The 15,628-nt window shown below is 45.7% G+C and overlaps 1 protein-coding gene across 1 annotated transcript in view; it reads left to right on the top strand.

The window, feature by feature from the left end:
* LOC308312559 (STE20-like serine/threonine-protein kinase) overlaps nt 1–15,628 on the top strand; it is a 49,182-nt gene that overhangs the window by 12,166 nt on the left and 21,388 nt on the right. Inside the window, exons 3-7 of the mRNA XM_080759185.1 lie at nt 8,139–8,187; nt 8,836–8,985; nt 12,694–12,766; nt 13,526–13,720; nt 15,195–15,276. Coding sequence (XP_080615311.1) covers nt 8,139–8,187; nt 8,836–8,985; nt 12,694–12,766; nt 13,526–13,720; nt 15,195–15,276 — 549 coding nt within the window. The remainder of the gene's footprint in view (nt 1–8,138; nt 8,188–8,835; nt 8,986–12,693; nt 12,767–13,525; nt 13,721–15,194; nt 15,277–15,628) is intronic.

Raw genomic sequence — 15,628 nt, 5'->3', positions numbered from 1 at the left:
AATTGCTAAGAAAATGCTCTTGGCCCAAATCACAGCCAACTACTCTTCTGGGGAAGATTTCTCTTCAGATGAGGAGACACTGGAAGATGAATCTGAGTCTGATGGTGACAAGCAATTTAAAGAAGACAGGCTTTAGTAGTAGTAGTAGAAACAGAGAGCGCCGGCGGGAGCACAGGCCCGGGAACAAAATGAACCACGTGGACGCGCTCTCAAGACTCTACGAAGGTGAGGAAAGTAGTCAAGCTCCTTGCAGTAGCAAGAAACTTAGGGGGGGAGTGTGTGGAGTCTGTCAGGTCTCGCCTCAGGGGGAGGGGCGCGTTCCCATGGCAACCAGGCACGCCCACGGCCGTGTCATAGATTTAGTGTACTATCCCAGAGCAATTCTAAATCAGCTGCGGCTCATTCCGGCCGCCGCCCGGGGTAGCAATTAACGACAGCCGCAGCCTGTCAGCCGCGCCCTTTATAAACAGCCTGCGCACCTAGCAGTATCAGATCCCTGCTACACACAGACGCTCGCGCAGCATATGCCGTCCACTCGGCGTTGGATGGCTTGTAGGAGTGGGGCTGGAAGCACACGCAGGAGCGTGTGCCCCCCATAGACAAGCATACACGGAGAGCCGCATACATGCTGGAGACCCACCTGGCTCGTATCGGGGACGAGTGCGGAGACGGGACCCGCGTATGGAAACGGCAGCTCAACAGCTCCATAAGGTCGCAGTAAGACAAACCGTTCACTATCTATCACCCGTGTTATTAAGAAGAGGCACTCATAGTGGCAAATGAGCAGCTAAGGATAATAACGAAGATTGTGAATGAAGGAAGTCACCCTGTCGATGCTAAATGAAGACTGTGAATGAAGAGTGTCACCGTGGTGTTGTACACTGAAGATTGTTGAAAGAAGATAACCCCGTAGAGACTAATGGAAGCTAGCAGGCTCTAGATAAAGTGTCACGTCCACCCTGTGAAAGAAGACAGGCCCGTGTTATGGTTATTTCACCCTTTGAAGAGACTTTAAGTTGGCTTGCTCCGCCAGGCCCGGTGAAAGAAGACCGTTAGAAACTAGAGCGCTTATGTTGTGTTAACCCTCTGACTGCCGTTGTCGTACCGACACGGCCACCCAGTAGATAGAGAGAAAGAGTTATACAAAGGTCCAGTTGGTAGACTGCCTAGACCGGGTGTCTCAGGCCCCAACTTTGTACTTACCTTGTGCTCTGACCGTATGCTAACATCCCCTCTCATCCTCTGCAGTGACGACTCCCGCCTCGGAACCGGGACCTCATGAAAAGAATATTACTGTCTGAGTTCTGTTTGTGAAAACTGACGTTGTTTGAACCTGTTGGAGAAATAAAGCAAGGGGCGCCATCGTGTGTCTAACCCCTGAAACTGCACTCTGAGTTGTATTTCCCACCCGACCTCCCACAATATATATATACAGTATATACACACCTGAAATAGCCAATACCAAGCTAGGTAGGGCGGTAGGCCAATCCGCGGTTCTAATAAATAGGGGTGAAGTGGACCATAATACAGTATGTACAGGTACAGACTCTAGCCCACTGTGGTTTCACTATCGCACTTCCAGGTCAAAGTTCACAACGTGCAGAAATAAGCTGCTTTTAGGCAGTTTCGAGCGGTTAATCATCACACCATCAGACCATAAAGAATCCATCTGCTTTTTGATGTGAAACCATTTGATCCACTTGTGTTCACAGCGGTATAGCCTATACTTTAATTACTGCATTACAAAAATATCCCCGGGAAATAGATTCATCCCCGTGCACTGTATGAGCCCACTGCCCACCAGCATTTTCTACATTATTGCAAGAGGCTAGCCGTCTCCGTCCATCCATCCGTCCGTCCGTATGCTTATCCAGTAGCCCACAGAAGTACCTCCACCAATCGTTTCTTTTTTCACGTGTTTTTGACATTATGTTTTTGAAATATTGAATCTTAATTGTATAATGGATGGAAGTCGATAGGTTCAGTGATCGTCTTGAAACCTTGTCCAAATGTGGAGTCACACATCCATAGATCGCCATAGATGACTGAGTGATGTCTGGTTTTTAGCTATAGACGAATTCAGAAACGGGTCTCATGGTCGCAGCTTACGTATTTCCTGTAGGCGGACTCGACATAGCTGCGGGTTTAAACCCTCACCAGGTGCACCTCTTACTACAGTGAACGGTAGTCTGCCTTAAGTCAAACGTTACTCTTTTACCTGCTTTTTTACCCTGAACATCGAGATGAACCTGTTTAGTTTATGGCTGCTCCAACAGTAGTGGCAACATTCCAAAAAATGTCAAATGTCAAAATATCCACCACGGGGTCTGAGACCAGAGCCATTGAGTAATGGTTGAGACGAAGCAGTGAAAGGTCCTGAAAGCATTAAAAAAATGTCAAAATATCCACCGCGGGGTCTGAGACCAGAGCCATTGAGTAATGGTTGAGATGAAGCAAGTCTGCTGTAATTTATACCTCATACTAAGCATTTAAAGTATGAGGTATAAAGTACGGCAGCCTTGTGTTCATAAAACAGAAAGATTGGGTATTGGGTAAGACTGACGTTATGCATCTTTCAGGACCTTTCACTGCTTCGTCTCAACCATTACTCAATGGCTCTGGTCTCAGACCCCGCGGTGGATATTTTGACATTCCGTTTTTTTTTTAAATGTTGCCACTACTGTTGGAGCAGCCATAGACTAAACAGGTTCATCTCGATGTTCTGGGCATCTTTGTAATGTTAGTGTTAGTAAAAAGCAAGTAAAAGAGTAACGTTTGACTTGAGGAAGTTGAGGCAGACTAACATCAGTCACTCTACCGTTCACTGTAGCACCTGGTGAGGGTTTAAACCCCGCAGCTATGTCGAGTCTGCCTACAGGAAATACGTAAGCTGCGACCATGAGACCCGTTTCTGAATTCGTCTATAGGTTTAGTTTACTTGATGTGACTTCTTCTAGCATTCTATTGGTTAGTATTTCTGGGAGATATCACTCCATGTTAACTTAGCCCAGATGCACAGTCGATAATGATTATTGCTTTTGGCCTTTTACCACTGCAAAAGTATTCATGAAAAAAGCAGTACAGTAGTTTGGTTTTGTGGTCCCAACCAATATCGAGACAGTGTTGGCGACTTCCCTTTTTAGTCACAGGTCTAAGGATATGCAATTGTGATGAACTAATAAACTTTTAGTTTGTTGTTAGACCTTTATTTTATAATTATATACACTATACAGCATTGTTCTTCAGAATACTGTCAGATCCATTTTTTTAAATCTTTATGACTGACTGACCACACTGTTATTTGCAAGTGATCATTATAAGTAATCAGATTATTTTGTTCAGACAGATTTCCGTGTCTTTCTTTGTATTTTTGTTGTATACTATTCAGACTTCATAAAACGAGTGTAAGATCAAAGTGTCACCGTCTATACTTAGCCACCGGCACCCGCTCTATTTTTTGCCTTTACACTTCCTTTCCAAAAATAGCTCAGCTATTTTCCCTATAATGACATTTTTTTCCCGCACCAAATCATACGGTTTATATCGTCGCCGTCGGGTGGTAAACCCATATGTCCAAAACTGTTACTGTTACTTCAAATTTAAAAATCGCAGAATCGACAAGCTCAGAATGTGTCGCGCCATGTTTCAAGCTTGTAGATCTGCTACTTTTGATACTTTTGTGTGATGCAGTATAGTGTAGGATGATCGCGTATAGGGCGTTAATTTACACACACAAAACGAAGCGTTAAGAATATGGAGTTAAGAGGTTTCTGCCCGACAGCCGCAGATATGTAGGTCAGGTCTCTTTGTAGTAGATGAGACGTGATAGCCTCGGCTCACTCCAGCCTCGTTCCCAAGGACCAAACAAAGCTCGGAGGAGGACGACAGAGAAGGAAAACAAGTGAGGAATGTGGAACCCAAAGAAAGTCAGCATAATGACAGTCAGCCATGCAGCGTTGACTCACGTGACTCAAGACATAAACACAGTACATAGATGTAGGGTTCATAATAAAGTGTCATGATTATCTGAGTATTTAGTTACGCCGCAGTGCAATGAGCGCTCGGCCCTTTCCTCCCCATTGTCTAGCAAACAATAGACACGGCCCAATCAGGGCTGTCTTCTGATGGTTATCTTGCTTCACATACATGGCCCGCCGGCTCCACTCCCACCCCAATAGAGCATGCAGGTTCCCATTCACAAACCTTTCCATGGCAAGGACCCCCAAATAGCCATGGCTTTAAAACCCATTTTGGGGCGGGAACCCCTTTTGGTGTTACCCCTTTTTGGTGCATTATGTTACGCTTTAGCTATTGAAAAATAGCAGATCTACAAGCTCATAGCGCGCCACCGAGTGGCGCGCTACGAGCTTGTAGGTCTGCTATTTTTCGCGACCGATCCTGATCACTGATTGTTTTTCTCATGATCAGCTGATACCAATCTTGTGCGTGCGTAAGGGGAAAATTTGAATATTTCCAAAATGATTATATGTCAAAACCCACATCAAAACTGTTCCTGGTTGTGTGTGGAGGAAGGGGAGAATGTTTATAGGCCTGTCACAAAGATGCAACATGATATTTTATACTATATATCTGACTTTTTATACCCCTTAAATGGTATAAAAGATCGGTTTCTCCAGATAGGGTATGACTCGATCACCGATCGAGTCATTTGGTGATCGGTTTGTCGATTGATCGGAGCATCTGTAATAGCTAAACTAGTCGATCTACAAGCTCATAGAATGTCTCTTTTAAATGCACAATATTATGAATTGTATTTGATTTGTATTTAATTAAATTATGCAAGAGCCCCGTCCCATCCTGATTCCCCATGGTGCCCCATGAGAGCAGTGATTCTCAACATTTTTAATTTCAAGATCCCCCAGTTTTGGTTAATTTATTTTTCTACATAGTGAAATCCTCAGTGTTTATTTAACTCTTGCAAGTGTGCAAATGGAACCAAATGAACCTGTGAGTGTCCATTTGTACACTCTCAGAGTTACAGATGTTGTATGTTGAGAGCCCAGGAGTCAGGACCACTCCACCTGGAGACATTTGAGTCACATGATCAGAACAGGGTCTACAAAGTGCTTCTGTCAGGGTATGATTGACAAAAATAACATTGTTTAAAATTATCATCAGCAGAAGTTCAGAAGATATCTCTTTCGTGACACCATTGCACGACGAACGGTATAAGTCATTCATCGATTTGTTTAACCCATTCTGACCGGGAACCCATTTTGGTGTCAGCATCATGTTATGCTTTAGCTATTGAAAAATAGCAGATCTACAAGCTCATAGCGCGCCACCGAGTGGCGCGCTACGAGCTTGTAGGTCTGCTATTTTTTTGAAAAATCGAAGAACGACTGACATTTTTAGAATCTGATCTCAGGTCAGAATGGGTTAATCAGACCAGTGTGTGTCCCAGTGGAAACCTCGTATGAATCTGATCTCAGGTCAGAATGGGTTAATAAATAAGTAAAAGAAAAAGTCCATGACATGAAAAAAGTTTGAGAACCACTGCAAGTCAGTGGTCTGCAAATCACTAAGTAAGTCTGCAGATCACAAAGTGCACAACAGTACAGTACAAGCCAGTGTGGTTTCGTATGGCAGTTGGAACCACTACTTCCTCAATCGTATACACACACAATAACACAAACAATGTGTACTGTATTGTGCAGCCAACCATCCTGCAAGCCAGGGCTATGAAACCTTAGGCACGGCTGCCACCATTGGCACAAGGGAGGGTGATCTGATCACTGGCACACTGGCATACAGATACAGTACGTGTGAGAGAGAGAGAGGTAACTCTGACTGCAGGGGAGAGAGTCTGGGAGATGGTTGAGTCTAATGATCATGATCATTACATCCTGATGTCAACGATATATTTGTAAAGAAGATGAAGGGGAAACAACAACAGTTGTTATGTTATGTAGCCTATAGCCTATGGACAATCAAAATCAGTTGGACATTTTCAATTTGGATGTGGTGTTATAATTAAACATAATGTTGATTTGGCACACTGGCTATCAAGATCACTGTTATAATATATCACTTCATGGCAAATAGGTTACCGACCCCTGTTGTAAACCGAGAATTAACATCCATTCAGTCTGAGTGAATGAAAGAGAGTTGAACCTTTTAAAGGGTTTTAAAGTGGTGTACGAGGATTTGACCAGGCACTGTCTGGCAGGCAGGCAGGCAGGTTTCCGCACTGAGGATGGGCTTTCATGCTCTTTTATTCATAAGACTATGACTTAAACTAAACAATAAAATGCTGTCAAAATACACACTGGTGGCCTCTGTGGAATCCTAAATGACTGAAACCAGTCGTGGCGACTGAGAACTTTAATCCATAGCTAGCTACGTATATTATGGCTAGAACTGAGTGCTTAAATACTCCAAATAGGATTAGAATTTCCATGAACATAGTATTACCACTAGGCTGTGGTGTGTGTGTGTGTGTGTGTGTGTGTGTGTGTGTGTGGCTGGCTACAGTGGCATCTGGAGCAATAAGTAGTATTAGGTTAGCTTAGCTTTCTAGTGTGATGCTGACTCTTTCTTTTGTCACAGCGGTGATGTGTGGAGAAGAGGCCGCTTGTGGGCATGAGGTCTCTCAACCATGATCACACCCCAGGAAGAGGAAGATATTAGCCACAGTTATGCAACGCTGTGACCATCGAAAATATTTATCATAATTTGGAGAACTAGCAGGGGCTACAGGATCATGCCTACACCTAAGCCACTATATACTTGGATTTACAAGAAATAGACTGGGTATGCGCATGCATAAAGTGAATGGCAAATGTTTGGATGTATGGACTATAGCTGGTCAAGGCCAGAAAGTAGTTTTTTGGCACAGTAGTGTTCCCCCATAACTTCCTGGTTTGATGAGCTTGTAGATTGCAATTTTTGACATGCAGTCATGCACAAAATAGGCCAGGTTGAAACTCGAAAGCGGTTATGAGATGACAGGTCTCGCCACCCTCTGAGAAATGTTTCACTTGAAATAAATCCCGTTTCAAAGCGTTCTCCTCAATGGGAGCTTTTCAAGACTCCGCCGTTTTCCCCACTTCAAACAACAAAGCCATTTCCAAGACACACAAAGCCCCGAGTCTTGAGACAATCTGCTCCATTCAGCGTGCCGGAGCTCGTCTACTGTTGTTTCTGTGTAGGCGTGCTGTTGTTTTAGTGGCTCCGCTGCAGCGCTGCCGTACAATGGGCCCTACGACTGGACTGTGGAGGGAGAGCAGAGAGAGAGGAACTATGGGCCAATGCTGTGGCTTCCTCTCCCACTCATGCGCACGCACACACACACACACACACAATGTCAAATACATTTTGTCCTATATTGTCTCTGTCGGGTTAGGGTTCCTCTCCCACTCATCCACACGCACGCAAGTTGTAGTATGATCATGTGGGCGTTAATCTACAAAAAAAAAAACAAGAAGATAGAATACCATGGAGTTAAAGATGTTTCTTCCAGACAGCAGCGATATAGAGAGGGAGCTTCACATACTACTGCAACTGTGGAATACTATTTCATTTTATTTTTGTGGGGGCGGGGGGGGGGGGGGGGGGGGGGATTATTCTATTGATAACTTTTTAGATACATTTAATAAGTGTGAATAGGTGTGACATCAGGCCACATCTCGGGTGCATAAAAATGCCCAAAAAGTCAAAAATCATAATTTTGTTGTCGTCAGGCAAAAACCTCTATCTCGCCATATTTCTATTTTTTTTGTAAATTAACCCATTCTGAACGGGAACCCATTTTGGTACTGGCATCATGTTATGCTTTAGCTATTGAAAAATAGCAGATCTACAAGCTCATAGCGCGCCACCGAGTGGCGCGCTACGAGCTTGTAGGTCTGCTATTTTTGAAAAATCGACTGACATTTTTTAGAATCTGATCTCAGGTCAGAATGGGTTAGTCAGACCAGTGTGTGTCCAGTGGAAACCTCGCATGAATCTGATCCCAGGTCAGAATGGGTTAACGCCCTACTTGATCATAGTACTACAGCGCCGCGTCACACAAACAAAATGTAATCCTGTTTTGTATCCCACCGTGGTTATTGTGCCTATAATGCTTCCAGTAAGGCTGACAGACAGTGGGTGACGTCGTCTCTTCTCTCCCTCAGATCCTCATAGAGTTCTGTGCTGGCGGGGCCTTGGATGCCGTCATGCTGGGTGAGTCAGCGTTTCTACTTTGAATACAATTTGCATACAATTTACATAGTAAAAAAAAAACGCAAAACCGGTGCCGAAAGCAGCCGATCTGCAAGCTCACGCCAACGAGACACGAGACAACAAAGAACGCCACAGAAAACCAAGTGGAACAACAACTAGACCACTTCTAGGTGTCTTTAAGCCATTCTGACCGTGAACCCGTTTTGGTGTTGGCATCATGTTATGCTTTAGCTATTGAAAAATAGCAGATCTACAAGCTCATAGCGCGCCACCGAGTGGCGCGCTACGAGCTTGTAGGTCTGCTATTTTTGAAGAATCGAAGAACGGCTGACATTTTTTTTTAATCTGATCTCAGGTCAGAATGGGTTAATCAGACCAGTGTGTGTCCAGAGTGGAAACCTCATATGAATCTGATCTCAGGTCAGAATGGGTTAAGCTGATGTAGCCCAACTACAGCCCTGGTCTCTTCCATCACTCACACCAGATCTAAGCCATTATTGGCATCATGTGTAAATTAGGGCTGCCTCCTCCGGCCTCAAAGGGCCCCCCAGCCTCCCGTGCCGGGAAAACGGGCGCTCGCCGCTCCGTTTGTGTCACACACACACACACACACACACACAAACTGGTGTCATTGATGTGGTCCTCCAGAGCTGGAGAGGGCGCTGACGGAGCCCCAGATCAGAGTGGTGTGTAAGCAGACCCTGCAGGCTCTGGTCTACCTGCACGACAACAAGATCATCCACCGAGACCTGAAGGCTGGAAACATCCTGCTCACGCTGGACGGAGACGTCAAGCTGGGTGAGAACAGCTTCTGACATACTGTGTATATCCATATACAAATATTATTGAGGACATTGATGACAGGGATCTCCATATATGGGCTTAATTGCGACAGCTGCAGGTCGCATTTACTATGATCCCTGATTGATGATGGACACAATATGTGGGGGCTTTCCCCATGTATGGGGATTTTGAGTGATACACCCACAGACAAAAAACACACGATTCCATAGTTAACGGCAAATATTTGTAATCTTCATGATGTTTCTTTTGTAATATAAATGCGTTTCCCCCTTGCAAACACTACACCACTCATGTACGGGACAGACAGAGTCTCCCTTCATGACAGCCTTTCAGACCCCCCCCTCTCCAACAATGATGATTTCAGCGGTCTGCTATGTGCACAACATCATGTGCCCCAGACAGACACACAGACACACAGACAGACAGACAGTGGCCTTATCTGTAGTGCAGCCAGTTGTCCACACCCTGGTGTGCAGTTTGAACCCACACGATGGCACTTAATGTGTCATGATGATGCCGTGCCCATGCTTGTCATCTGCTCTGTCGTAACACCCTGCAGTCACAGTGAAAATGCACAGGAGGACATGATGTGCTGCACCCTTCTCTTGGCCAACATAATGGACAGGAGGACATGTGCTGCACCCTTCTCTATAGGAGGACATATGCTGCACCCTTCTCTATAGGAGGACATATGCTGCACCCTTCTCTATAGGAGGACATATGCTGCACCCTTCTCTCAGGTTGACAGTGGCTTAAGAACCCCCCCCCCAAAAAAACATTAGCATGGTTGCACTGCACATAATATGGTTCCGATAGCAAAACAGCAGATCTGCGTACTATTGATGCGTGTGTGACGCTGTAGTATGATCAAGTAGGGCGTTAATTGCCCATACCCAAGGCGGGGTTTGCGAAAGGGCTCCCCGTTTCCCCTAGGGTAGGTACCCTCACAAAAAGCATGCAGTAATCCTGGTCTCTAAACTCCCTCCCCCTGGCCAGCCGGGGCGCCTGACAAAGGGAAAGGAACTGGTCGGAATAACGTGTTCCTTTCAAACCGGGAAAACTCCCCCCTGTCAGGTGAAAAGAAGAAGCTTGGACTGACCTGGACTCCTCAAGAAATAAAAGGGAGCATGAGGTCAGTCCGCTGCCCTCCCCAGGCTGGCAGAGGAAGTGCAGGATTACATTAGATAATTGACACAAAAATGGGTTGCAAAATGTGGGATATAATTTTTTTTTTTTTAAGTAGGGCGTTAATTAACGATTAACAATAAACATCAGACGTTATGGCGATAGGAGGGTTCTGCCCGACGGCAAGAATTATATACTTGCCGTATAGGAATAGGCAGAAAACAAAATCTCAGCCCTCTTAACAATCAATGTCAAAACGACATGATCTCGTGATTAGCTACTGTACCCTACTGTCACTGTGCCAATCACAAGATTAAGTTTCTCTGGTGATTCAATGCAGTACTTCACCACACGAGAGCGTCCAGAAAAGCGGCAGAAGTAGACAATCTATCTCAGGTTAGCAACGCCTGTTCACTGTAATTCCGTACCAGCATGCATCAATGATTGGACTTGGACGGTACGACGTGCGAGGCAGCGGCCTGTGTCTATTGGCACGCGGTGCTGTGCATCGCACACGTATAGCCACAACACTGTGTCTATTGGCACGCGGTGCTGTGCATCGCACACGTAGCCACAACACTGTGTCTATTGGCACGCGGTGCTGTGCATCACACACGTAGCCACAACACTGTGTCTATTGGCACGCGGTGCTGTGCATCACACACGTAGCCACAACACTGTGTCTATTGGCACGCGGTGCTGTGCATCACACACGTAGCCACAACACTGTGTCTATTGGCACGCGGTGCTGTGCAGATTCACACACGTAGCCACAACACTGTGTCTATTGGCACGCGGTGCTGTGCATCACACACGTAGCCACAACACTGTGTCTATTGGCACGCGGTGCTGTGCATCACACACGTAGCCACAACACTGTGTCTATTGGCACGCGGTGCTGTGCATCACACACGTAGCCACAACACTGTGTCTATTGGCACGCGGTGCTGTGCATCGCACACGTAGCCACAACACTGTGTCTATTGGCACGCGGTGCTGTGCATCGCACACGTAGCCACAACACTGTGTCTATTGGCACGCGGTGCTGTGCATCACACACGTAGCCACAACACTGTGTCTATTGGCACGCGGTGCTGTGCATCACACACGTAGCCACAACACTGTGTCTATTGGCACGCGGTGCTGTGCATCACACACGTAGCCACAACACTGTGTCTATTGGCACGCGGTGCTGTGCATCACACACGTAGCCACAACACTGTGTCTATTGGCACGCGGTGCTGTGCATCACACACGTAGCCACAACACTGTGTCTATTGGCACGCGGTGCTGTGCATCACACACGTAGCCACAACACTGTGTCTATTGGCACGCGGTGCTGTGCATCACACACGTAGCCACAACACTGTGTCTATTGGCACGCGGTGCTGTGCATCACACACGTAGCCACAACACTGTCTATTGGCACGCGGTGCTGTGCATCGCACACGTAGCCACAACACTGTGTCTATTGGCACGCGGTGCTGTGCATCGCACACGTAGCCACAACACTGTGTCTATTGGCACGCGGTGCTGTGCATCGCACACGTAGCCACAACACTGTGTCTATTGGCACGCGGTGCTGTGCATCGCACACGTAGCCACAACACTGTGTCTATTGGCACGCGGTGCTGTGCATCGCACACGTAGCCACAACAGATGCGGTAATGGAGGTCGACTTATTAAGTGGGATGACTCATTGCTGGTGGATGTAACAAGGCTGCTGGAATAACAATACACAAGAGGCATTTTGTCCAGTGACATAAGTCACACAAGTGTCTGTCTGGGGGAACTGGCAGCATGTATACAGTACGTACGGTATGCTCGCCACTTGGCGGCCGTGCGCACAACTGCACGTGTTTTTGAAACAAAAGCATGATGTCACCAATTCAAATCCAGCAGCGGTCCCGAAACCTTTTCTGGATCAGCATTCGTGGCCCACCCATCTGGCCACTTAACACGTTTAGTGAAACACTTCACACACGTTTATTGTAATGATCAATCGATCGTGTTCTGCCTTGGATCAATGGAACTAATGGAGAATACTTTAACCCATTAAAACTGGAAAAGGATGTGTGTAATTTTGGCAGATGTACAAACATCTGTACAAAAATGTACAAAATAAAAATAAAGTGTGAGGACTACTGATTTAGAAAGGCATTCGTAGAATCAGCCTCAGGTCTTAATGGGTTAAATCCGTATGTAATGGTATCACTATGAAAACACACTTGAGAAAAGAGAAAAAATGTCATAATATGACATGGCAACATATTTTTATAGTTTTTGTTGTCATACACGGTAGTAGTATATTTAAAGGTCAGTGCCCTCCCTGCCAATGATGTGGACCGAGGGCCCACAGGTTGGGAAACACTGAAATACATGAAAGGTGGAATAAATACACGTGATTTATTGTCCTGTTGGTTGGAACCAAAGCATTATGTTCTTCAGAGTTGTTTTTGTTGTGTCTTTGCTTTTTGTTTCATTCGCCGAGTCGGCTGCTTTGTGGAAAGAAACAGTGTTGGGGACATTCCTGTGGCCGATATTATTAATGCCGTGTCGAATCGTATGTTCTCCCAGCTGACTTTGGAGTGTCTGCCAAGAACACCAAAACACTACAGAGGAGGGACTCTTTCATCGGGACACCTTACTGGTGAGTGGATTATCCCATTTAGGCCTGACGTCCAAATTAAATAAATGTCTTTTTAAAATGTTTTTTTTTTTCTGAAAAACCTCAACCAAACATTATATGAAATATGCCGCCGACCCCCCCCCCCCCCCCCCCCTTCTGAAAATATGTTGTTCCAGGGACCTCCCCAGAAGCAAGAAGATTTCAGTAAAAAAAACTGAAACTCTGAAAGAATATATATTCATAGATTTGAGGCACATTTTCACGATTTTTCAAAAATAGCAGACCTACAAGTTGCACCACTCAGTTCACACGGGTGTGATTTTCAATAGCTAAGCTAAGGCATAACACAATGCATAAAACACCAAAAGGGGTTCCAGCCCAAAATGGGTTATTGATATACCAATGGAAAAATACAATAAGTGCAACAACTCAAGGAGGCTACTGGGGAGAAGGGCACAACACAAATATGTCTCTACAGTAGAAGTCTGTGTGTATCAACTTATTTCACAACCAGCAAACATCAATACGCAAATATTGCTTTAGATGGGTTCCCTCACCTCATAACAGTAGGGCTGCAACGATGCATTCATTTAAATTATGCTATCGATTATACCGTACGTTTATTTCTTCTTCATCAATGGCTAAATCACATGATTACACTGATTACAACATTTTCTCAAGTCGATTCGTCAAGTTCACAACCAGGTGGACGACTTGTTTCCATTGTGGTTCCACGTGTTCAATTCAATTCCTCATCCGGTCATTTCCCCCCAACCCCAGGATGGCTCCAGAGGTGGTGATGTGCGAGACGTCCAAGGACCGTCCCTACGACCACAAGGCGGACATCTGGTCCCTGGGGGTGACGCTGATCGAGCTGGCCCAGATCGAGCCCCCCAACCACGAGATGAACCCCATGAGGGTGCTGCTGAAGATAGCCAAGGCTGAGCCTCCCACCCTGATGCAGCCTTCACGCTGGTGAGGGCTTCTCATCCTCCTCTATATGCACACAGAATAACTCTTCCTACTTATGGGCAAGGACTGTCTAAAGAGGACGAGACGCGAAGACCGTACGGGCGACGCCATGTTGCTCCATGGTGCTCCATGGAAGGAAAGAAACATGCGCAGTGGGCTTTATGCAGCCAACACTTCCGCGTTCAGCTTCCTGGGTCTCAACAGCACATGTTTCTTTCCTTCCATGGAGCAACATGGCGTCGCCCGCACGGTCTTCGCGTCTCGTCCTCTTTAGACAGTCCTTGCTTATGGCTATAGGCTTCCCTAGGTGTTCTGTTCCATGTAGTGGGCGGTGGTTCTCCAAGGACCCCCATGACTCTCAGAGTTACACACCCGCACAGGGCCATTTGGAACCCACTCAAGGACACTTTGATACCCTGGTGTAGCAGAGTGTTTCCAGTGAGCCAACACACACACACAATAGCAGCCTTCATTAATAACATCAGTAACACAAGTAACAAGTATAGGGAAGTGGCCCAAGTTCTTTCCAAAATGGCGTGTGTGCATAGAGCCCCGATATCCATATTGTTGCCACCTGGGGCAGAAACCTCTTATCTCCATATTCTAAACGTTTGTGTACTGCCATACTCGATCATACTGTACAGTGTCACGCAAAAGCATCAAAGGTAGCAGATCTGCAAGCTCGAAGCGACGTGTTGAATCCTGAAAAGTAACAATTTTGGACGTATGAGGTTTCCACCCGACAGAGACGATATGTCACCCTTATTGTGTTTGCGTTGGTTCATGTGCTCACGCCTGGAGCCCTGGACGACACCAGGCTTTTCAAAGTGCGCGTATGCCTGGAATTTAGTGCGTGCGTACATTGCGCTTGGAAAGATCCAATTGATAATATCAATGATACCAGCTACACCAGCCGCGCAGAGTCGGATAACGAACGCAAGCCCTGCAGGCTGCATAATATGCAGGCTTTACAAAATAATTGGATCTATTTATGCGCATGTGGGGATCTCGTGCATCATGCTCACATTCTGTGGTGTGTGCCGGCCGTAAAACAGTGGTTCTCAATCTTTTTCCACGGTTGAACATATTTTGTGCCAGGGACCCCATACAAGATTACAAGAAAAATCAAGGTATACAAGCTTGTGTCATAATGTGACAAAAAATAAATAAAAATAAATGTATGGTCAGGGACTACGTGCAATACGTTTACAGCATGCAACGTTTTCCCGGGACCCAAACCAGTGAAAATAGCAGATCTACAAGCGCACAACGCGTCACTTTGCGCTATTTTCACAACATTGTTTTAGTTTATTTGTGGAATTTAGTTTGTTTGTTTGAAAAAAAGAAGGGAAACGGTATTGTAGATAAACTTCATGTTTCTTATCCTACAAAATACTCACAGTACAGCTGCTTTACGTCCCAGTTCCAGGATCACAATGAATAGTTGCCAATGATTGTCTCCTCTGGTGCATTCCAGGTCTCCAGAGTTCAGTGATTTCCTAAGGAGGTGTCTGGATAAGAACGTGGACAACAGATGGAGTACGGCACAGCTCCTACAGGTACGACCATGGAGAGAGATGAGAGTTAAAGTTACTAACGGTTATGTAATTGCGATAGGCTCAAATATTTAGTGATCAGGCCATTGTATCGTCTCTGTCGGGTGGGAAGGGAACCTCATATTATATCCCAAACTGTGACTTTTCACGATTCAAATAAAACGATAGAAAAAAGCAGAAGATCGACAAGCTCTGGGGACAAAAGTGCAGTGTTTCAAGCTTGCAGACCTCCTGCTTTTGATGCTTTCATGTGACACTGTAGTATCTGATCAAGTAGGGCATTAATTAATGTGACACTGTGGTATCTGATCAAGTAGGGCATTAATTAATGTGACGCTGTAGTATCTGATCAAGT

This window comes from Protomyctophum bolini (assembly GCF_963924005.1).
Source record: "Protomyctophum bolini genome assembly, chromosome: 3".
Taxonomy (NCBI): domain Eukaryota; kingdom Metazoa; phylum Chordata; class Actinopteri; order Myctophiformes; family Myctophidae; genus Protomyctophum; species Protomyctophum bolini.
The sequence above is the reverse complement of the archived record's forward strand: the minus strand, read 5'-3'. Positions and strand labels throughout refer to the sequence as shown.